This window comes from Pongo abelii, chromosome 20 (genome assembly GCF_028885655.2).
Source record: "Pongo abelii isolate AG06213 chromosome 20, NHGRI_mPonAbe1-v2.0_pri, whole genome shotgun sequence".
Taxonomy (NCBI): Eukaryota; Metazoa; Chordata; class Mammalia; order Primates; family Hominidae; genus Pongo; species Pongo abelii.
Genome location: NC_072005.2, coordinates 8591873 through 8616060, shown reverse-complemented (window position 1 = coordinate 8616060; position 24188 = coordinate 8591873). Strand labels below are relative to the sequence as shown.

At 54.7% G+C, this 24188-nt stretch overlaps 1 protein-coding gene across 5 annotated transcripts in view; it reads left to right on the top strand.

The window, feature by feature from the left end:
• Positions 1–3026: 3026 nt before the first annotated feature.
• ADAMTS10 (ADAM metallopeptidase with thrombospondin type 1 motif 10) overlaps positions 3027–24188 on the top strand; it is a 30083-nt gene continuing 8921 nt past the window's right edge. For 3 of the 5 annotated variants that reach the window (XM_024238097.3, XM_054538630.2, XM_054538631.2), the window contains exons 1-16: positions 4829–5669; positions 7995–8181; positions 8446–8792; positions 9915–10071; positions 12982–13199; positions 16322–16405; positions 16507–16652; positions 17073–17116; positions 17246–17351; positions 17439–17585; positions 17755–17896; positions 20733–20840; positions 21516–21661; positions 21756–21819; positions 23624–23726; positions 24030–24163. In XM_024238097.3, the coding sequence (XP_024093865.3) occupies positions 8094–8181; positions 8446–8792; positions 9915–10071; positions 12982–13199; positions 16322–16405; positions 16507–16652; positions 17073–17116; positions 17246–17351; positions 17439–17585; positions 17755–17896; positions 20733–20840; positions 21516–21661; positions 21756–21819; positions 23624–23726; positions 24030–24163 (2034 nt within the window). In that variant the 5' untranslated portion in view covers positions 4829–5669; positions 7995–8093. Of the gene's footprint in view, positions 3097–4828; positions 5670–7994; positions 8182–8445; positions 8793–9914; positions 10072–12981; positions 13200–16321; positions 16406–16506; positions 16653–17072; positions 17117–17245; positions 17352–17438; positions 17586–17754; positions 17897–20732; positions 20841–21515; positions 21662–21755; positions 21820–23623; positions 23727–24029; positions 24164–24188 lie in introns of those variants that run through there. The other 2 variants (XM_063719291.1, XM_054538628.2) reach the window with 2 other exon arrangements.

The following is a 24188-nucleotide window of genomic DNA, read 5'->3' as shown; positions in this document are numbered from 1 at the left end:
GGCTGGGATTACGGGAGTGAGCCCACGTTCCCAGCTGGCTTCATTCTTATAAGAGGCCTCCCTCTGTTGTCTAAGATAGGGACTCAGCTTCAAATCCATCCCACTCAAGACACAAAAGTCAGGCCAGACTTGTTGGCTCACAGCTGTAAATCCCAGCACTTTGGGAAGCCGGGACAGGGAGATTGCTTGAGGCCAGGAGTTCAAGACCCACCTGGGCAACAGAGAGAGACCCTGTCTCTACAATTTGAGGACAGGCACAGTGGCTCTCACCTGTAATCCCAACACTTTAGAAGGCTGAGGTGGATCACTTAAGGCCAGGAGTTCAAGACCAGCCTGGCCAACATGGCAAAGCCCCATCTCTACTAAAAATACAAAAATTAGCCGGGCGTGGGTGGCTTGTGCCTGTAATCCCAGCTACTTGGGAGGCTGAGGCAGGAGAATCGCTTGAATCCGGGAGGTGGAATTTGCAGTGAGCCGAGATCGCACCACTGCAATTCCAGCCTGGATGACAGAGCGAGACTCCGTCTCAAAAAAAAAAAAAAAAAAGGAAAAAGAAAAAGACACAAAAGTTTGTTTCCCAAGACTCACCGCAAAAGCCTCAACACAGCTCACTGGAGGCTTCAGGTGGAGAAGGTGCATCCCCTAAACAATCAGCCAGGCCCTAGAGGGCCACATGCCCTCGAGGAAAAAAGAGACACCGCCCCCCCCACCCCCGCCGCAGGGAAGTCTGGGGCTGTGGTGGGAAGTAGTGGGTGTAGAACTGTCAAAGTTTCACAGAGTAATTATAATGAGAGGTTTCACAGCTAGGAGTGCCAGAACCTAGGAGCGCCTGGCTCAAAGCAACCCTGAAATTCCCAGTGCGGTCTGGAAGCCACCTATCCTTAAGAGGAGGGACAGGTGGGCTGGGCGCAATGGCTCACGCCTGTAGTCCAAGCATTTTGGGAGGTCAAGGTGGTCGGATCACTTGAGGTCAGGAGTTCAAGACTGGCCTGGCCAATATGGTAAAACCCCATCGCTACTAAAAATACAATTAGCCGAGCATGGTGGCAGGTGCCTGTAATCCCAGCTACTCGGGAGGCTGGGGCTGGAGAATTGCTTGAACCCGGGAGGCGGAGGTTGCGGTGAGCTGGGTTCACGCCACCGCACTCCAGCCTGGGCAACACAGCAAGACTCCATCTCAAAAAAAAAAAAGTAGGGACAGGTGGCTGGACCAGTCACTAGGCTAACAGTGGGAGCCTTTAGCATCTACAGCAAAGAAAGGAAGCCACCACCTCTTTGATGGAGAAAGAGGGCCCCATAGGTAGTAGAAGAACAGCTAACAGAGGCCAGAAATGGCTGACTTAAACTCGTTCCTCAAATGGGGGCCCAAGAGGCCCTGGTGGGAAGGAGGGAGTGTGGGGAGCAAACAGGAGGGTGGGGGCTGCACCTCTGGTCTAGCCTGGAGTCCCAGGAGGTTGGGGTAAGGTAGTGTGGTGGGAACTCCAGGAGTCTGGTATTTATGCAGCGCCTGCTGTATGCGTGAGTAATGACATGTCATTCCAAGTTCAAAAGGAAAAATTCCGAGTTGGGAAGCTGCCCTCCTGGTCTCAGCTGTGTCCCTGGAACCCAGCACGTAACAACAAATCTTTGCTGCAGAATGAAACCCCTCCTCCACCCCCTACTCCAGCCCTGGGAAGGCTGTTATTACCCCCACTGTGTGGATGAGTAAACCCAGACTCAGAAAAAGCCAAGGCCAAGGCTCTGCCCAGCTCCCTGGGGGGGGCGTTCCTGGGAAATGCCTGCAATTGTGAGGCCTGGGGGTCACCGCCCTTCCCTGGAACCAGGCACTGTACCAGGCGCCCGGGGTTCAAATCCCAGCCCTGCCCCAACCATCCAGGTCCTCCTCATTCACGCATTCATTCATTTTATGGAGCAAGACCCAGAGTGACCAAGACCAAGAGGGCTCCGGTTCCAACAGAATTTTCACTCTCCCCATCTCTGTGACCTCAGTTTTCTCATCTGTGAAATGGGACCAGCTGGGCCTACATCACGGCGAAGGAGTTAAGGCACAGAGACCAAGGCCAGGCCCAGGACCGATCAAATCCCCCTGAGAGCTCGGAGAGGGCGGGGCCGAGCTGGGACTTATTTCCCGCCCCGGGCACCGTGCCTGGCACACGGGAGGCGCCCAATAAATGCTTGTTTGAGCCAGGCCCAGCCCTCAATAAATAACAGCTGTTGTTGATGCCGCATAGGCTGGCGAGGAAGTGGGCTCTCCCCCCAACCCCAGCATCTCATGCTCACATCCCCCCTCCCGCCCCATTCCTTACCCCCCTCTACTCCTTCCCGTGGCCCCCAACCCAACTCACCCCCTTCCTCCAGGCCCCCACTTCCCCCAACCCCACTCAGCCCCTCCTCCAGGGCCCCTCCTCCCCCCACCCCACTCAGCCCCTCCTCCAGGGCCCCACCTCCCCCCACCCCACTCAGACTCTTCCTCCAGGCCCCCACCTCTCCCCACCCCACTCAGCCCCTCCTCCAGGCCCCCACTTCCCCCCACCCCACTCAGCCCCTCCTCCAGGCCCCCACCTCCCCCCACCTCACTCAGCCCCTTCCTCCAGGCCTCCATCTGCCCCTACCCCTTCCCATTCAAACTTCCCCCTCCCCCAACCTCTCCCTTCTCCTCTTCCCCCCTTTCCCCGAACCCCCACCCACCCAATTTTGCCTCCATCCCCATCCCCCACCTGATTCTTTCTCCCCTCCCCATTCTCCCCGCCGCCACTCGATTTCTCCCGCTTCGTCCCCTCCCCGCCCCCCGCGGTTCCCCAGCCCCCTCCCCCCCGGCGGGGGCGCTGGTCCCGGGCGGGGCGGCCCGAGTTCCCGGGTCCCTGGCTGGGGTCCAGCCCGCGGCCCAGGCCGGGCGGCGGCGGGCGGGCGGGCGGGGTTTCTGGCCGCGCGCGGTTTGGGGGTTTTTTTATAACCCTGGCAGGCGGCTCAGGAAGTGCCTTCCCCGCGCCCCCTCCCCCGGCCACGCCGCCGCGCTCGCTCGCTCCCTCCCTTCCTGCGCGCGCGGGGCGGCGAGACAGCGGCGGCGACGGCGCGGAGGCCCCGGGCGCGGCGCAGGTAGCGGCGCGGGCGGGGGGCCCGGGGGTGCGTGACTCAGTGGGACTTTGTGTGTCCGCATCGAGCTGTGAGGGCGTGGGGCTGTGGTGCCCTGGATGGGGGAGGGCGTCCCGCTGTGCGACTCCGATCGGTGCCTGAGGTCCCCAAGTGCGCGCGCCACTGATCGCTCCCGGGGTAGCCGTGGGTTTGTTTGCGCTGTGTGTGTGTGTGTGTGTGTGTGTGTGTGTGTCCGTCCACGTAGGGGCAGAGTGGTTGTGCATTACATGTGTGTGTCAGTGCCTGGGGATGAGTCTCTTGTGTGTCTGTGTGTTTGGACAGTGTGTGCGCATAGGGGTTTGCTATGTGCGCGCAGATCTGGAGGTGAATGTGTGTGTGTCTGGGTTTGTGTGTGTGTCCCCAAGCATGTGTACGTTTGTCTCTGAGTGTGATGAGTGTGTAAATGCCTGTGTGTGTGTCTGGTGTGGGGGGGTGTCTAGGTCTGTGGGACTTGTGAGTTTTTCTGTGGTTTGGTGTGAGCATGCAAATGAGTGTGTATGTGTCAGCGTGTAGGCCTGTGTGTCTGTCTCCTTGGGTTGTCTGTGTACGTATGTGAGTGTGTGTTGCTGTGTGTGTAGGCCCCGGGTGCGTGTATTTGTGTGTCCGCGTGTTTCTCTGTCTTGTCCCGTGTGTGCGCGTGTAAATGAGTGTGTGTTTACACATGTCTGGGAGTGTGTGGTTGTGTGTCTCCATGTGTTTGTCTCTGGGTGTGTGAGTGTGCACTGAGCCTGTCGGCGTGTGTGTCTGCGGTGGAGGCGTCCTGGCGTCTTTTGTGGGTGTACAGTGCTCGAGCGCCGGTCTCTGGTTGCGCGGGGTGTGTGTGTCGCTGCCAGTGTGTGTTTGTGTGTCTGGGTGTGGGAGTGGCGCCGCCCACTTCCCCTGAGTTGGTCACTGAGGCCACAGCCGTCTGTCTCAGGGTGTCTCCAGCGGTCGGGCTCAGGGCCTTTAATTAGCGGCCGGTTGTGGGGGACAAGTCCGGGCGCCGGCCCCCTCCTCCCGCAGGCCCCGGCTGGGCCTTTGTCTGCTCTCCGGCAGGGGCTGCCTCCTGCCGGCCCGGCCAGATGTGCAGCCGGGAGGAGGCCGGCAGGCTGGGGCCTCTGCCTGGGGCAACGCGGCCTTGGCCTCCACGGGGGACAGTCCGTCGGCCCTGTCCCCGCGGCCTGGCCGGAGAGGTCTGGGTGTGGAGCTTAGGGTCCCTTCAGGATCCCCGGGATGGGATGGGATGGGACAGAGCCTCTGTTTCTAAGCCATTTCCATTTCCCGGAGGCATTTCCTCCTCCAGGCCTGGCACCCTCCCCCACGCTGGCCACCTCCCTCCTGCCTTCGGGGAGGAGGGGCTGGAGGAATGGCCAGGCCTGGGTACACACACACACACACACACACACACACACACACGGTCACACACACATGCTGTAATGCACATGCAGTCACACACACACACACAGGGTCATACACACTCACAAGCCATAATGCACATGCAGTCACATGCTCACAGTCACACACATGGCCACACACTCACATACATGCCATAATGTACATGCAGTTACACACACGCACCACAGTGCAGATCCCTCACTGACATCCTGTTGGCCACCACCGTCTCTGTCCCTGAGCCTCTCTCAAGCTTCATCTTCTGCCCCAGACCCACTGCCTTGTTCATGTCCCCCCACCACCCGGTGCCCTGGGCTGTGTCACACCTCGACACCACCCTGTGGGCTGGGCCCCAGCTCAGACACCTGTGAGCCTTCTGCAGACCCCCCTCCTCCCCCCACCCCATACACTGTGCACAGGTGAGTCCCCTTCCCCTGTCCTCACCCCCTATGCTGGGTCCTTCCACAATGTCTCAAGCCTTGTCCCTCACACCCCAACTGAGCCCAAAGCACGGAAGGGGGTGTGAGGGTTTTGGGAGGGGCGCCTCACTTCAGAGGACAGTGATGAGGACTGAGGGTCTTTGGGGGAACAGGACAGACCCAAAGACACCCTAGACAAGACCAGAGAGAGCCCCTGAAGGAGGAGGACGGGGCACCAGGACTGGCAGTGAAAGAACAGGAGAGGAGGGAGGGAGCCAATGGGAGAAAGGGGTGAGGTCCCTGCTCCACTTGCAATGAGAATGTTGCTAGCTTTCAGGGATGGCTCAGGGCAGAAGCAGGGGTCAGAGGTGCCCAACCAGGAAGGGCCTTGATCTGGGAGTTGGTTGACACTTCCAAAGAAGGAACAGGGGAGAAGAAGCAAGAAGAGAGGGAGAGGGAGAGGAGGTGGGTTTTTATTGGAGGGGGTTCATTAGGAGCAGAAAAAAGAAAAAGTCTAAGAGGAAGTTCTCCAGGGGCAGAGAGAGGGTCAGAATTTCCTCAGCGATCCCTCAACTACAGACCCAGCTCAGTGCTGAAGACCAGCCGGCTCCTCCTCTTTGACCCCTCCCTGCCCAGGCTCCAAAGAAGAAGAAACCAAGGCCCAGAGAGGCCCGGGTGCAGGGAGCAGGCGAGGGAAGGATCCGTACAGGGGCCCAACACCACTCCACCAACTGAAGCCCCCACAAGGTAAAAAAAATAAAATAAAAAGGAGAGAGAGGCCAGGTGCTATGGCTCACGGCTGTAATCCCAGCACTTTGGGAGGCCAAGGCAGGCTGATCATGAGGTCAAGAGATCAAGACCATCCTGGCCAACATAGTGAAACCCCGTCTCTCCTAAAAATACAAAAATTAGCTGGGCATGGTGGCGCACACCTGTAGTCCCAGCTACTCGGGAGGCTGAAGCAGGAGAATCGCTTGAACCCGAGAGACAGAGGTTGCAGTGAACAGAGATCACACCACTGCACTCCAGCCTGGCAACAGAGTGAGACTCCGTCCCCAAAAAAAAAAAGAGAGAGAGAGAACAACAGAGGGAATGGACATTAGCCCAACTAAAGAGTGCAACGGGGGTTACAGAATATCTGTGAGTGAGCTCCCCATCACTAGAGGGATCCAAGCAGAAGTGGGGAATGTGGGCTTCTTGGTCCATCAGCAACTTGGCAAAAACCTGGCTCCCTCCCTTGGGGCTGAACTGCCCTGTTTGGGGATTGACTCTCAGACTTGGACTCTTAGACTTGGCTGGGCTGCAAAGAAAACAAGACTCTGTGATTAAGGGATTTTGCACAGAGGAGGAGGAGGGTGGAGACAGGAGGGTGGGGGAAGAGGGTTTGGCACAGGGTGGTGGCCCAAAGTGGTGTCTGCGGCAGGCTGGCCTGGGGCAGATGCTGGAGAGACTGAGACCTGCGGGGTGGGCTGGCTTGGAGCCTTGAAAGAATCTGAATAGAGGACCGGGATGGAAACACAGGGTGGAGGAGAGGCCTGGGAGGGTGGGAGTGAATAGTGCTACCCAGTGCAGAGAATCCAAAGATGGCCCAAGACAGTGAGTGTGTGGGTGGGTATATGAAAGTCTGGAGGACTGGAGTACTAGCCTTAGCTTTAAAAATCTGGCTTGAATGATGCTACCCATTTCAGAGAATCCAAAGACAGGGCCCAGGACAGTAGACGCATGGGTGGGAGCCTTAGCTCTAATCTGGCTTGAAAATTCACACTGACCACCCCAGCCTTCAAGTACCTCTGATGCCAGCCTCCCCTTGCTCTCCTGCACCCACCCTGTCTGGGCTCATGCCAGGCTCTACCCCACCTCCAGGCCTTTGACCTTGCTGTTTCCCCTCCTGGTGCACCTTCTCCTGTCTCTTCACACCATTGATTTCTTATGCTTTGAACCTCTGCTTCCCAGTCTCCCCACTGATACCTTCTAGAGAACATGTCACAATCTGAACTATTCTCCATTCACTTGACTATCATCTGTCACTCCTAAGAGATGGAACCCCACAGGGCTAGGGCAAGTAGGGGTTGCTATCCTTAGCATGCCTGGCTGTCATGCCCCCGTCCACCCTCCACCGGAGGCTATAACCCAATGAATGAACCCAGTTTCCACCACTTTCTAGCAATGTGACCCACGACAAACTCTATCACTCCTGAGTCTATTTCCTCATCTATAAAAAGATGAGGGATACGAGTGTGATGCGAGGTCAGGAGTTCGAGACCAGCCTGGCCAACATGGTGAAACCCCCATCTCTACTAAAAATACAAAAAAGTAGCTGGGCGTGTTGGCGCGTGCCTGTAATCCCAGCTACTCAGGAGGCTGAGGCGGGAGAATCAAATGAACCCGGGAGACAGAGGTTGCAGTGAGCCACGACTGCACCATTGCACTCCAGCCTAGGCCACAGAGTGAGACTCCATCTCAAAAAAAAGAGCATGATGACCATGACTTCTCAGTTATTTTGGAAATGAAATATGGTGGGCTGAGTGCAGTGGCTCATGCTTGTAATCCCAGTGCTTTGGGAGGCCAAGGTGAAAGGATCCCTTGAGGCTAGGAGTTCAAGATCAGCCTGGGCAACAAAGTGAGACCCTCGTCTCTCCAAAAAAACAAAAACATTAGCCAGGTGTGGTGGCTTGCACCTGCAATCTCAGCTACTTGGGAGGCTGAGGCAGGAGGATTATTTGAGCCCAGGCGGTGGAGGCTGCAGTGAGCTATGATCACAAGACTGCACTCCATCCTGGATGACAGAGCAACGTTCTGTCTCTTAACAAAAGAACAGAAATGCAGTGGTGTGAAAACTAGGGCCAGTAGCTGGCACATAGGAGGTACTCCCAGCGTCCCAGTCCCTGCCTGTCTTCTTGTAGGAGTGTAGGAAGGATTGGAAGGGGAGGTGGGGAGAGGGGAGTGACTGAGTGAGAAAATGCATTCAGAATCTTCAGAGTCAGGTGAAAAGCTTTGGCCATGATTGGCCTTGGCATTGGTTGTGCTGGACAGCGGGACCAGGCGCCCCCTTACCTGGCTCCCCCCTCCCAGGAGCCCGGTGATGCTGCGCAGGCTGTGAACAGGGGAGGCGGCACTGTGGGGGCTGCCGGCAGCCGGGGCTGGGGAGAGACATGTGGACACGTGGCCTCTATGGCTCCCGCCTGCCAGATCCTCCGCTGGGCCCTCGCCCTGGGGCTGGGCCTCATGTTCGAGGTCACGCACGCCTTCCGGTCTCAAGGTAGGGGAAGTCTGGTGGTGGCGGTGGGGAGGGAGCGAAAAATGTAAGAGACCAGTTGGGCTCCAACAGAAAGAGGTATCAGGGGGCTGGAATGGGGGTTAATGGGGGAAGGCCCTGGGGTCAATAGGCGGGAGCCTTGCAGCCAACTCCCTGGATTTTGGGGGTCAGTGAGGCCAGCATCACTTGCTCCAGCAGCCTAACAGCCAGGACACAGGGGTCCACTAAAACCAGGGCCCACCCCAGGCCTCTGACCCTCACCCACAGATGAGTTCCTGTCCAGTCTGGAGAGCTATGAGATCGCCTTCCCCACCCGCGTGGACCACAATGGGGCACTGCTGGCCTTCTCGCCACCTCCTCCCCGGAGGCAGCGCCGGGGCACGGGGGCCACAGCCGAGTCCCGCCTCTTCTACAAAGTGGCCTCGCCCAGCACCCACTTCCTGCTGAACCTGACCCACAGCTCCCGTCTACTGGCAGGGCACATCTCCGTGGAGTACTGGACACGGGAGGGCCTGGCCTGGCAGAGGGCCGCCCGGCCCCACTGCCTCTACGCTGGTCACCTGCAGGGCCAGGCCAGCAGCTCCCATGTGGCCATCAGCACCTGTGGAGGCCTGGTGAGCTGAGGACTCTGGAAAGCGGGGGGAAATGCCCACAAGTTTGGAAGTTAAGAAAAACACTTCTACATAGAGGGCAGAGAAGGAATGATAGTGGGACATTTTTAAAGTGTTTTGAGCGAATCAGTACTTTGGGGATGCAGCCAAAGCAGTACTTAAAGGAAAATGTATAGCCTTAGGTAAGGCTGAAAATTAATGAGCTGAACATCAATCTCAAAAAATTAGAGGCTGGGTGCGGTGACTTATGCCTGTAGTCCTGGCATTTGGGGAGGGTGAGACAGGCTGATAACTTGAGGTCAGGAGTTCGAGACCAGCCTGGCCAACATGGTGAAACCCCATCTCTACTAAAAATACAAATAAAAATTAGCCAGGCATGGTGGTGTGTGTATGTAATCCTAGCTACTCAGGAGGCTGAGGTGGGAGAATCAGTTGAACTCAGGAGGCGGAGGTCTCAGTGATCTGAGATCACAACACTGCACTCCAGCCTGGGTGACAGAGCAAGACCCTGTCTCTTTAAATATATATATATATATATATATTTTATAAATATATATAATATATAATTATATATGTGTATGTGTATATATACACATACATACATAACATACACATATATATAATTTTAAAATAAAAAGAAATTAGAGGCTGAGCATGGTGGCTCATGCTTGTAATCTTAGCACTTTGGGAGGCCGAGGCAGGAGGATCACTTGAGGCCAGGAATTCGAGACCAGCCTGGGCAACATAGTGGAACCCCATCTCTATGAAAAATAAATTAAAAATTAAAAAATTAGCCAAACATATTGGTGTGCTCCTATAGTCCCAGCTCCTTGGGAAGCTGAGGCAGGAGGATCGCTTGAGCCCAGGAAGTTGAGGATGCAGTGAGCTACGATTGCACCACTGCACTCCAGCCTGGATAGCAGAGTAAGACTTTGTCTCCAAAAATAAAAATAAATAAAAATAAATAAATAAATAGCATGGATACTAATTACCTATGCCAAAAAAAAAGAAATAGCAAAATAAACCTGATAAGAATGAAATCATAAAGACAGAGAGAAGGTCGCAGGGGTCCTAAGCTCCAGAACCTGATCCTGAGAGCTTTCTGTACCACTTCTCAAAACCCAGCACGGCCTGATTGTGGCAGACGAGGAAGAGTACCTGATTGAGCCCCTGCACGGCGGGCCCAGGGGTTCTCGGGGCCCGGAGGAAAGTGGACCACATGTGGTATACAAGCGTTCCTCTCTGCGTCACCCCCACCTGGACACAGCCTGTGGAGTGAGAGGTACATCGGTCTTTCTGGGGATGGGCAGAGGGCTACACAGTATCTTTCCCTTGAGGCAGCAGTGTCTTTTTATCCAGAAAGTCAGCGGGCAGTTATGTGAGGGGAAGAATGGAGCTGCTGAGAAGGGGACACAGTGATATAATTACGGAGTTCCAGCCAGGTGCAGTGGCTCACACCTATAATCCCAGCACTTTGGGAGGCCGAGGTGGGCGGATCACCTGAGGTCAGGAGTTCGAGACCAGCCTGGCCAACATGAAGAAACCCCGTCTCTACTAAAAATACAAAAATTAGCCAGCCATGGTGGTGGGTGCCTGTAATCCCAGCTACTCAGAGGCTGAGGCTGAAGAATCGCTTGAACCCAGGAAGTGGAGGGGTGGTGAGCCAAGATCGCACCACTGCACTCCAGCCTGGGTGACAGCAAGACTCTGTCTCAAAAAAAAAAAAAAAACAAAATCAGGCCAGGCGCAGTGGCTCACACCTGTAATCAAAGCAATTTGGGAGGCCGAGGTGGGCAGATCACCTGCGGTCAGGAGTTCAAGACCAGCCTGACCAACATGGTGAAACCCCGTCTCTATTAACAATACAAAATTAGCCGGGCGTGGTGGCGCATGCCTGTCATCCCAGCTACTCGGGAAGCTAAGGCAGGAGAATCACTTGAACCCAGGAGGCAAAGGCTGCAGTGAGCAGAGATAGTGCCATTGCACCCCAGCCTGGGTGACACAACAAGACTCCGTCTCAAAAAAAAAAAAAAAAAAAAATAGGGAGTTCTATCCAGGGGACAGCAGAGACATATCCTCAGACAGTGAACCAGTGGAGCTATGGAATAATCTTATCCCTGCTATAGTCACCTAGCCCAGCACTGAGTAAGACAGCCAGACAGGTATTCAGGTATAAAACCATTCCTTCTCTAGGATTATCATCTGATCAGACAGTTAGACAATGTGGTGGTTGTATCAGATACTCCAGCAGTTACACAGCCAAAAGCCAGATTTACAATCAGACTGGTAGGAGGATGGTCATACAATCAGGCATTTAGGAAATGAGAGAGAAGGAAAGCTATATACCAACAAAATACTTACCAACACAATCGTACTGCTAGGAAACCAGGTCAGATCGGGCATGGTGGCTCACACCTGTAATCCTAGCACTTTGGGAAGTTGAGGTGGGAAGATCACTTGAGGCCGGGAGTTTGAGAACAGCACGGTCCACATAGTGAGACACTATCTCGACCAAAAATAGAAAAAATAAGCCAGGTGTGGTGGTGTGCTCCTGTAGTCCCAGCTACTTGGGAGGCTGAGGCAGGAGGATCACTTGAGCCAGGGAGGTTGAGGCTCCAATGAGCCTTGATCACACCACTGCACTCCAGCGTGGGCAACAGAGCAAGATCCTGTTTCAAAATATATATATAGAAAATCAGGGTCAGGCACGGTGGCTCACGCCTATAATCCCAGCATTTTGGGAGGCCGAGATGGGCAGATCACTTGAGGTCAGGAGATCGAGATCAGCCTGGCCAACATGGCGAAACCCCATCTCTACTAAAAATACAGAAAAGTTAGCCAGGCGTGGTGGCGCACACCTGTAATTCCAGCTACTAGGGAGGCTAAGGCAGGAGAATCACTTGAACCCGGGAGGTAGAGGTTGCGGTGAGTTGAGATTGCACCATTGCACTCCAGCCTGGGTGACAGAGCGAGACTCCGTCTCAAAAAAGAAAATCAAATGAATGTTAGATGGAAAAGTAGAACAGTGTGATATTGAATTAAGTATATAATCCGATACTCTATGAGTAGGATGCTGTGGTAGACATACAGCCACAGTTGGCAGTACAGACAGAAAAAAGGTATATGACATACGATGTCACAGTTGGGTGGTCCATGAGACCATCTGGTTGTAGTACACCAGGCAGTATGATTGTTCTAACTGCAGTGCACTGCAGTTAGAACTAACTGATCTAATTGGGCAGTGCATTGATTGGAAAGTTGCTCAGCTAGAAGAACAACACATTGTCCAAGCACACAGTTCAGATTGCAAAACAGGCTGGTTCACACCATTCCATTCAGGCAGTAGAATTGTCAGTGGATTGTACAATCATGCTGGTCATCATGGGACAGTGGTTCAACCAACCAGCTTAGCTGTGGGACAGTCATGCAAGTGTTCAGTTGGACATTTGGGCAGTGGGGCAGGCTGGTAGCTGAACAGGTTGGCAGACAGGCAGTAGAACAGCCATACAACCAACAGTGGGAGAAGTCAGGCTGTTATTCAACTCAATAGTTTGGCAGTGGGACAGTGACATCATGGTAGACTACAATATTCTCAGGTAATAGGACATTGACAAAAAAATAGAGATTGTACTGCCAAGATGCCCTACAGACAAAACAATGAGGCAGCCGGGCACAGTGGCTCTCACCTGTAATCCCAGCACTTTGGGAGGCTGAGACGGGTGGATCACTTGAGGTCAGGAGTTCAAGACCAGCCTGGCCAACATGGTGAAATGCAGTCTCAATTAAAAATACAAAAATTAGCCAGGCATAGTGGCACATGCCTGTCATCCCAGCTACTCGGGAGGCTGAGGCAGGAGAATCACTTGAACCTGGGAGGCGGAGGTTGCAGTGAGCCAAGATCACACCACTGCACTCCAGCCTGGGTGACAGAATGAGACTCCATCTCAAAAAAAAAAAAAGAATAAGAAAAACGATGAGGTATTTGGCAGCCCATTGGGCAGACAGACCATCACACAGGTAGCTGGACAACAAGAGAAGGCAGCAGAATGAGCAGAAATTGTCTGTCCAGACTGTTGGGTAGAGAGGTAGCCAGTCAGAGGTTGGACAAGACAGTTGTCCAACAACTCTGCATCCCACCAGCTCTGCATCCCACCAGCAGGGCAGGGCTTAATTGCTCTACTGGGTTCCCCAGATGAGAAACCGTGGAAAGGGCGGCCATGGTGGCTGCGGACCTTGAAGCCACCGCCTGCCAGGCCGCTGGGGAATGAAACAGAGCGTGGCCAGCCAGGCCTGAAGCGATCGGTCAGCCGAGAGCGCTACGTGGAGACCCTGGTGGTGGCTGACAAGATGATGGTGGCCTATCACGGGCGCCGGGATGTGGAGCAGTATGTGCTGGCCATCATGAACATTGTAAGTGCCTTCCCCTCCCTGGGCACGCAGCCCTGAGGACTTGGAGCCAGCCTCCAGTGTTAGACAAGGGGGTGGCTACCATCCCACCCCAATCCCTGACGTGGGGACAGGGGTAGAAAGGAAGGCTGCAGGCCGGGCACGGTGGCTCACGCCTGTAATCCTAGCACTTTGGGAGGCCGAGGCAGGCGGATCACAAGGTCAGGAGATTGAGACCATCCTGGCTAACATCGTGAAACCCCGTCTCTACTAAAAATACAAAAAATTAGCTGGGCATGGTGGCAGGCGCCTGTAGTCCCAGCTACTCGGGAGGCTGAGGCAGGAGAATGGCGTGAATTCGGGAGGCGGAGCTTGCAGTGAGCAAAGATCACGCCACTGCACTCCAGCCTGGGTGACAGAGCGAGACTCTGTCAAAAAAAAGGAAGGAAGGAAGGAAGGAAGGAAGGAAGGAAGGAAGGAAGGAAGGTTGGTTGGTTGCATATGGCAATGAACAAGGAGGAGAAAGAGCATAAGCACAGTGGCTAGATGCAGTGGTGCCCTGGGGCAGAGGGAACCTGCCTGGGCTTAAATTTGCGCTCTGCCACTTTTTAACTATCTGCCTTTGAGCAAGTTACTTCACCTCTCTGCCTTGTCTTACCTATCTGTAAAATGGGCATAATTGTGGTACCTACTTTATAAAGCTAAGGTAGATCCAGTGCATTCATAAAGCATGTAGAACAGTTCTCGGCATGCAGTAGGTGGCATGTAAGTGTTTGCTGTGTGTAAAAATACACACAGGCTGGGCACACTGGCTCACGCCCAAGGTGGGCAGATCACTTGAGTTCAGGAATTCGAGACCAGCCTGGCTAACATGGTGAAACCCTGTCTCTACTAAAAAATACAAAAAATTAGCCAGGCGTGGTGGCAGGCACCTATAATCCCAGCTACTTGGGAGGCTGAGGCAGGAGAATCGCTTGAATTCGGGAGGCAGAGGTTGCAGTGAGCCAAGATCATACCATTGCACTCCAGCCTGGGCAACAAGAGGGAAATTCCGTCCCAAAATAAATAGATGATAGATAGAGAGAGAGAGAGAGAGAGAGAGAGAGAGAGAGAGATAGCTCACAGGTACTCATTGAGGTTAGCAGTACACACACAGACACACATCTGTATTCACACAGCATTCTTGCACAAGCACCTACTTATAAATTCCTACAGGCTGACCTCCCTGACCCACATTCAGATATAGTCCATTTCAATCCTAGATCTCAGGCAAGATTCTTGACCTCTCTAAGCCTCAGCATACCACTGTATCAAATGGAGATATAATGATAGCTACCCTAGAGAGTAAGGATTGGTGGGAGGGAAGCCAGGTAGGCTATTTGGCACATAGTAAGGGCTTGATGAATGGTGTTCTTGTTTCACTGAAGCAAAAGGGAAAACAAAAAGTTTAGCAGACAGGCAGAGGGTCCAAAATGTTGTGTAGTGTCGTCCCTGATGGCACTCTGTTGTGCCTGAGCCTGGCCTCTCTCCCTAGGGTGTTCAGAATTTCCTGGGGGTTTCCAGCCTGGCGCAGTGGCTCACGCCTGTAATCCCAGCACTTTGGGAGGCCAAGGCGGGTGGATCACCTGAGGTCGGGAGTTCGGGACCAGCCTGGCCAACATGGTGAAACCCTGTCTCTACTAAAAATACAAAAATTAGCTGAGCATGGTGGCGGGCACCTGTAGTCCCAGCTACTCGGGAGGCTGAGGCAGGAGAATCGCTTGAACCCGGGAGGTGGAGGTGAGTGAGCCAAGACTGCGCCACTGCACTCCAGCCTAGGCAACAGAGTGAGACTCCATCTCAAAAAAAAAAAAAATTCTGGGGATTTCCAGACAGGGAAATGATTACTCAGGGCTCCAAGATCCCTGCACAGCCTGGCCTCTGTCTTCTGTGCCAACTCATCCCTGGGGCTGCTTCCTCCTTTCCTCTGACCACTGTCTCCAGAGCCTCCTGCCCTCACAGTTTTACTTTCCTGCGGTGATGGGCAAATTGGTACCTTCAGACAGCTGTAGAATGAATCCAGACATGTATATCCCTCAGGTCGCCTCTGGGCAAAGACGCTTGAGGCAGTCAGTGGGGTAAGCAGGGGTTGGGGGACAAGTAGATAAGCTGAGCTTGGAGGAGTCTGAAAGAAATGTTCTGGTAAGCAATCCAGACTTGAGTCTCACTTCTGACACCTACCAGCTATGTCCTAACCTCCCTTTGCATGTCTCCTCATCTGTAAATTGGGGATGATAATAGCACCTATTCATGAAAAGACTGATGCATGGCCAGGCATGGTGGTTCACACCTGTAATCCCAGCACTGTGCCAGGCCAAGACAGGAGGACCACTTGAGGTCAGGAGTTCAAGACCAGCCTGGCCAACATGGTGAAACCCAGTCTCTACTAAACATACAAAAATTAGGCGGGCATGGCTGGGCACGGTGGCTCATGCCTGTAATCCCAGCTACTCGGGAGGCTGAGGCAGGAGAATCGCTTGAACCCAGGAGGTGGAGGTTGCAGTAAGCTGAAATCACACCATTGTACTCCACCCTGGACAAAAAGAGCAAAACTCTGTCTCAAAAAAAAAAAAAAAAATTAAGTGGTCATAGTGATGTGTGCCTGTAGTCCCAGCTACTTGGGAGGTTGAAGCAGTAGAATCATTTGAACCCGGGAGGCGGAGGTTACAGTGAGCTGAGATTGCACCGCAGCACTCCAGCCTGGGCAACAGAGTGAGACTCCATCTCAAAGAACAACAACAACAACAAATAGTAACAACAACAACAAATAGTAACAACAACAACAAATAGTAACAACAACAAATAGTACCTATTCATGAAAAGACTGATGCATGGCTGGGCGTGGTGGCTCACACCTGTAATCCCAGCCCTATGGGAGGCCAGGCAGGAGGATCACTTGAGGTCAGGAGTTCAAGACCAGCCTAAGCAACATACCAAGACCTCCATCTTTAACAACAACAACAAAAAAACCCTAATAGCAGGTTTAGCCTAAGACCTGACACACAGTAGGTGCCTGATGAAAGCAAGCTGTTATCATTGTTTTTGCTTTTCATTTTCTACCCTGGGCTCCTCTTAAGACTCGGTCTCTCTTGTTTCTTGGAGGTCAGGTTGCCAAACTTTTCCAGGACTCGAGTCTGGGAAGCACCGTTAACATCCTCGTAACTCGCCTCATCCTGCTCACGGAGGACCAGGTGCGGGGGGCTCCCTCCCCTTCCCCTTCCCCTTCATTCCAGCATGTCCTGCCGTCCCCTGGGTGGTGGGTGCCCACGCACTTCCCTCTGTCCATCCCCAGCCCACTCTGGAGATCACCCACCATGCCGGGAAGTCCCTGGACAGCTTCTGTAAGTGGCAGAAATCCATCGTGAACCACAGCGGCCATGGCAATGCCATTCCAGAGAACGGTGTGGCTAACCATGACACAGCAGTGCTCATCACACGGTGAGGGGACAGGAGAGGTCTAGGACTGGGGCTGAGAAAACAGGTGGTCCAGGGAACCATGAGAGTCCAAACAGAGATCACTTCTGCTGGAGTCAGGAGGAGCAGAGAAGCTTGGGCCGCCCATGAGGGAGCCAGGGATAGGGAGGGGCTGCTTGAGAATAATGGGTAAGGGAGGTTTGGAACTGTTTGGGCACCGATGCCCTCATTCACTCATTCTCCTACTCATGCATGCATGCATTCATTCATTCATGTGGTCAGTCACTCCTGTATGCAGCTTCGGGTGAGAGGCAGATGGCGCCTCCAAGGCAGGACTCAACCCCCAGAGCTGGGCATGGTGGCACCAGCAGGGCTTAGGGAGACAGCCCAGCAGGGCTTAAGGAGACAGCCCAGCCCCCTCACTGACCCTGTCTCCTTTTACAGCTATGACATCTGCATCTACAAGAACAAACCCTGCGGCACACTAGGTACTCGAGCCCCGTAGGTTTCAGGCACCTATGAAGGCAGTGGGCTGGGGTGAGACCTGGCAGGTGGATGGGGCCAGCCAGCACCATCCTGAGCCTCCCAGCCCCATCCCCACATGTCCATCCTCCCAGGCCTGGCCCCGGTGGGCGGAATGTGTGAGCGCGAGAGAAGCTGCAGCGTCAATGAGGACATTGGCCTGGCCACAGCGTTCACCATTGCCCACGAGATCGGGCACACGTGAGGCCGGGGCACACAGGAGGGGGAGGACGGGAAGAGCTGGGCGGGTCCCTCAGCACCCGGCAGAGCCGACACCCCTTTCCCCAGATTCGGCATGAATCATGACGGCGTTGGAAACAGCTGTGGGGCCCGTGGTCAGGACCCAGCCAAGCTCATGGCTGCCCACATTACCATGAAGACCAACCCATTCGTGTGGTCATCCTGCAGCCGTGACTACATCACCAGCTTTCTAGAGTGAGGATGCACCTGGGTGTCCCTCAGAGCGGGTCACACTCATGGTGGGGCAGGGTGCACGGGAGACGATAGAAATCAGGGATGCTCCCTGGGACCCCCATCCAGCTGGGGCTCCTGAGCTCTTGACTTGCAGCCACCTAGCATGACAGTTGATTTTCTCTCGAGGCAGCTCGGGCCTGGGGCTCTGCCTGAACAACCGGCCCCCCAGACAGGACTTTGTGTACCCGACAGTGGCGCCGGGCCAAGCCTACGATGCAGATGAGCAATGCCGCTTTCAGCATGGAGTCAAATCGCGTCAGTGTAAATACGGGGTAGAGAGAGCCTTCCTGCTTTCCTTCCTGGGAGGGGAGGGGGCTGCTGGGGCTGGGGGAGGGAACTCCACCAGGGCACCCACCTGGGAAGTTGGGGGGTGGGAGAGCCGGGAAGGGGGATGAGGCGAGCCCCCGTGGGGACCTGGGAGGACAGAGGTGCATGGAGTGTACAAAATGTCCCAAGCAATCAGACAGTGCTTGGGAACAAAAATGGGATCACCTGCTTCTCCAGACCCCTGATTTGAGGGCTGGGCTGGGGGGCCACCTTCTGTCTGGCACATCACACCCCCTGTGGGCTACAGCAGGATCAAAGTCTCAAGACCTCTCACAAGGCAGTTTTTAACTAAACATCCAGTCCTGATGGAAATAATTTCCCTAGGGATGAGCCATCTTCCCTACTTGGCAAAGAACTAGACAGAACCTTCCAGGGACTCCCTGTCTGGAGGAGCTCTGAGCCTCTCGACCTCTCCCCACTCTTTCCCAAGGTTTAGACTCCCAAAGCCCCATTTGTGCATAGAGAAGGGCATTGGGGGCAGGGGGTTCCACTCCCAGCTCCCCCCAGGAAGCTGAAGACCTACTGGCTTCCTGCTTCAGCCACCAGGGTTCAGCCAGGATCTGCTCCTCCTCTGCCCACCTGCCTCGATTCCCTAAATGCACCCCTAAGCTCCTCACAATCTCAGCCCTAGGGGCCCAGGCTCAGCCCCAGTTCTTCACACCATCACAACTCAAAGGATCAGAGTTTTTGTGATGCCATGTTAATGCAAAGCAGAGGGCAAGCAGCTGCCAAATTGCCCTCCCTCCATTCCACTGCAAGACAGAGACAAACCCTGGAACAATTTCTATTTCATTGACATTCCACCCTTGATACCCCCCAACACCCTAACTTAGCTGGTAACTACAGCACCCTCTAAGGAATTCCTAAAGAATTCCGAAGCTATTCCTCAACATCTGCTGTGACCCAGGTATCCTAACAATGATCATGGTATCTGACATTTACTGAGCTCTCACTATGTGCTAAGCATGTGCTGTGTATCATCATCTAAACTCCTGACAATCCTGTTAGCCCCCAAGTTACAGAGGAAGGGACTGAGGCATAGCATAGGGAGGATGACTTGTCCAAGGCCACAGTTTGAGACCATGACAGACCTGGGATTTAAATCCAGGTCTCTCATGACTCTCTAAATTTTACAAAGGGGCAGGGGAGGGGAGGAGCTGTCAAAATATCAAGCTTGGGCTGGCACCAGCTATATGTTGAATTGAGCCTTCCTTTTAGTTTTTGAAGGAACATCTTTCAGGCCATCTTGGCAACGGGGGATTTATTTACTTCATGTGAACTGGTTAATATATGTAAAGGGTTCAGCCTGGTGCCTGGTCCAGAGATAGCGGTGGTCATTGTTACCCCATAATGGCATTGGTGCAAGTCCTTTCTTATCTATCCTGTCATGTGTCTCATAGCCATTTATATAGGCAAGACAGGCATTAGGCTGCCCATCTTGTAGATGAGTAAACTGAGGCCCAGAGAGGGGAAATATGTTGCAAGTCAGTAGCAGAATTGAGGTCTCTGCACAACTCAAATATGCCACACTGCCTCCTCGTGGAGAGGAGGACAAAAGCAGGGCTGAAATCGTTATCTTGAAGAGGTGTCAGAAGTGGGATTGTGACTGGACTGGTGTGATATTTTTAGATATGGCCAGGAGGACACAGTCTGAGTTTTTAGCTGAGAAATGTCCTCTATAAGGCAGAAGGCAAAGTATCTAGAGGACCTCTGAGGGAGAATGTATTTGAGAACAACTCTTCCAGCTTCTCACATATGTACAGGTATCTCTCAGGGGCTGACCTAGGAAGGGTCCTTTCCTGTGGCCATTGATCGATCCAGTCCCACATCTGGAAAGCTTACAAGAATTGGGTTCAAAGAGGGGATTACACTTGATAATTACAGAAGGACCACCTACTTCTTAGAGGAAAGACCCTGGGAGGTTGCTTAGGATGTGGGCCAAGAGGGTCAGAGATTTTGCTTCACTTGAACTCAGTGGGGCTTCTCCAGGGATATTAACCTGGACTTTAAGAGTCAGAGTGAGTCCCTGGGACTAGTCCAGCCCATCCAGGATTCAGACGGGAAGAAGGTGGGGCTGATTTTTCACCTGGAGAAAGAGAGGAATGTCCCACACAGACCTAACTTGGCATTGTCCCCTCCCAAACTCCCACCCCTCCACATAGCTTAAAAGTGTTGGGGGCTTCTCCAGTTTAGACGGGGGAACAAAGAGAACCAACAGCTGGAAAAAACTAGAGATGAGGCCGTTGGCCTAGTCATCATCCAGGCCGATTTCTCAGAACCACCACTTTCCCTTCGGCTACTTTGCCCATCCCATAAAAGAACCCCAAATCCTTCCTGTTCATTCCTCAGCAGGTCCCAGGTTTCCTTCCAGAAACTCAGAAGGCAACAGGAGCTGAATTGCAAAGTTCGTTAGAGTACAGACTCTGAATTAAAGAGCTGGGTTAAACTCCAGGCTATTCCCTTAGTAGCTGTGTGACCTCTAGCACGTGACCTTACCTGTCTGAAGCTTGGTTTTCTCCCAGTAAGATGGGGTAGTACTGCCTAAAGGGGTATATGGCATGTATAAGATGTTCCATAAATGGAGCTTATTGGCAGAGAATAAGTCACGGGCCATGCCCCGCAAGGGGATTCACGAAGACCCACTGCGAGCCAGGAAGGGAGTACGGGGCTGTCTGCTCCGGGACCCGCAGTGAGCCGGACATCTGGGTCCTCCCAAGCCGGGCGGGCTGCCCCAGGGAGGAAGGGAGGGGGGCGAGCCTGAGCGGGCGCCTCGGCCCGCAGGAGGTCTGCAGCGAGCTGTGGTGCCTGAGCAAGAGCAACCGGTGCATCACCAACAGCATCCCGGCCGCCGAGGGCACGCTGTGCCAGACGCACACCATCGACAAGGGGGTGAGCGCCGGCCAGGGCCCCAAACCGGGCCACACCCCCTGAGCCACCTCCCGTGTTGGCCCCGCCTACCCGCCTGTCCTTCGGCCTATTATCTGCTCCCTCCCACATTGGCCACGCCTGCCATCTGTGCTCCCTCGGCTGTGGCCACGCCTACTGCTTGCTCCTTCCCGCGTTGGCCACGCCCACCGTCTATGCTTTCCTTGGTTCTGGCCACGCCTACTGTTTACTCCCTCCCGCGTTGGCCACGCCCACCGTGTAATGATTCCCACGGCTCTGGCCACGCCTACTGTTTGCTCTCTTCCTCATTGGCCACGCCCATCCCCTGTGCTGCCCTCGGCTCTGGCCACGCCTACTGCCTGTAGACCCCACTCCCCGGCCTGAAGCCACGCGGCACCTCGTCTCCACGCTTATCGTGGTCCTGTCTACACCCCTCCCCGTTCAGCACCCTGTGCTGAGGCCACGCCTCTCGCTTGTACCTTGTCTGTCTCCCAGACCACTCTCCTACGTAACCTGACCCTGTCTGCATGTTCAGACCCCGCCTCTGCCCATTCCCTTCCAGCCTCATCCCGGAGAGGCTGATATCTCTCTGGCTGGGGCCTGGAGTGAGGAACGGTGCACGGGACCCGCGAGTGTCCTCCGGGCTGGACTCACTCCTTCCTGTCTCCTCCCACCCAGTGGTGCTACAAGCGGGTCTGTGTCCCCTTTGGGTCGCGCCCAGAGGGTGTGGACGGAGCCTGGGGGCCGTGGACTCCGTGGGGCGACTGCAGCCGGACCTGTGGCGGCGGCGTGTCCTCTTCTAGCCGTCACTGCGACAGCCCCAGGTCAGCCCTCAGGACCCCCACCAGGGAGGGCAGCGCGACCCCTGCCCCCATCGCCCTCTGCCTCATCCCTTTCCTATCCCACCACCCTTTCCAGGCCAACCATCGGGGGCAAGTACTGTCTGGGTGAGAGAAGGCGGCACCGCTCCTGCAACACGGATGTGAGTTCCCCCCAAACCCCTTGAGGGGTGGGGGGAGGAAGCATTAAAAACAGCTATCAGAGGCCGGGCACCGTGGCTCACGCCTGTTATCCCAGCACTTTGGGAGGCCAAGGCAGGCGGATCACGAGGTCAGGAGATCGAGACCATCCTGGCTAACATAGTGAAACCCCGTCTCTACTAAAAATACAAAAATTAGCTGGGCGTGGTGGCAGGCGCCTGTAATCCCAGCTACTCGGGAGGCTGAGGCAGGAGAATCGCTTGAACCCGGGAGGCGGAGGCTGCAGTGAGCCGAGATCGTACCACTGCACTCCAGCCTGGGTGACAGAGCGAAACTCCATCTCAAAAAAAAAAAAGCTATCAGAGTGCTTCATCCAGACACCTGCTGCCTCTCCTAGGGAACCTGCAGCCGCCAGCCCTCTCTTCCCTCCTCTCCCTGACCCCCACCACCTTGTCCCCAACCCCTCCTCCTTAAAGACCTGGCTCCTTCCAGCTCTCTTCCTCCTACATTTAGACTACAAGCCCCCACCTTGAAATCACTGCTTGGCCCTCACAACCCCCTACCATCCAGTCTCTCCCCTCCCTTTACAGCCCAGCTTCCCCAGAAGAGTCCTACCCCTGCCTTCTGTCATCCCCCAAAGTTGTAGCTGAAGCTTCCTCTCACCAAACCCAGTGACAGGTGTCTGTCCTCTGCTTGTGCCCTCACCTCACCTGGGACCACCAGTGAGCAGTAAGAAGTTTACTGGGGAGGGGGTGTTTCAGAGGGCAGTGAGAGCTTTGGACTTTTCACCCTCCCAGCTGGGGGGACCCAGGTCTTCAGAGAATCCACATGCTAGCACCTTCTATAAACCCTGATCCCTTCCAGACCTTCTCTCTCAAGAAAGACTCCATGTGGCCAGGCGCAGTGGCTCACGCCTATAATCCTAGCACTTTGGGAGGCTGAGGCAGGCAGATCACCTGAGGTCAGGAGTTCAAGACCAGCCTGGCCAACATGGCAAAACCCCGTCTCTACTAAAAATACAAAAATTAGGCTGGGTGCGGTGGCTCACGCCTGCAATCCCAGCACTTTGGGAGGCCGAGGCGGGTGGATCATCTGAGGTCAGGAGTTCGAGACCGGCCTGGCTAACCTGGTGAAACCCCGTCTCTACTAAAAATACAAAAAATTAGCCAGGCGTGGTGGCGTGCGCCTGTAGTCGCAGCTACTCGGGAGGCTGAGGCAGGAGAATCACTTGAACCTGGGAAGCGGAAGTTGCAGTGAGCCGAGATTTCATCATTGCACTCCAACTTGGGCAACAAGAGTGAAACTCTGTCTAATAAATAAATAAATAAATAAATAATACAAAAATTAGCCAGGCATAGTGGCAGGCATCTGTAATCCCAGCTATTCGGGAGGCTGAGGCAGGAGAATTGCTTGAACCCAGGAGATGGAGGTTGCAGTGAGCTAAGATCATGCACTGTACTCCAGCCTGGGCAACAGAGTGAGATTCTGTCTCAAAAAAAAAAAAAAAAAAAAAAATGCAAGCAAGCAAGAAAGATTCCATAGCCTAGAACCAGAAACCCAGGTGTGTCCTGCCCAGCTCACCCTCAGACCTCTAATGAGGGATCCAGTCCTATCCCAGATGTGTCTACATGCCCTGCCCAGGCTACCTTCCAGGCCTAGTCTCACGCAGACCACCACAGCCTCCTCCCTGGCCTCCCTGCCTCTAGCCTCCCTCCTCCAGCCCATCTTTTTCTGAGCACCGCTTTTCTGCTCTGACTCCATCCCGCCAAGCCTGGCCTCCCTCCATCTCTCCTCTCCTGCCCCCAGGACTGTCCCCCTGGCTCCCAGGACTTCAGAGAAGTACAGTGTTCTGAATTTGACAGCATCCCTTTCCGTGGGAAATTCTACACGTGGAAAACGTACCGGGGAGGTGAGTGTGGGACTCCGAAGGCTGTGGGGCCGTGAAGGGCAGCCGTGGGAGTGTCCAGCAGCAGGTGGATGAATGCAGCATCCCGGGGTCTGCCCTGAGCCCTGTCCCCACCGAGGGAGCCAGAGTACCTGGGATACGGTACCATGGGGGTTCAACGTGACGCTGGGAGCCCCCACTCCCTCTGCCCAAGCTGCCCTTCCTCTTGGGTCTGGGGTCTGTCCCTCTTGGCCTCACTCCCCCAGGGAGCAAGCAAAGAATTCCAGGGTGGCCTGGCCCGTGGTGTGACGGGGCCATGCCCCCCAGGGGGCGTGAAGGCCTGCTCGCTCACGTGCCTAGCGGAAGGCTTCAACTTCTACACGGAGAGGGCGGCAGCTGTGGTGGACGGGACACCCTGCCGTCCAGACACGGTGGACATTTGCGTCAGTGGCGAATGCAAGGTGGAGGGGACTCCCAGGGAGGTGG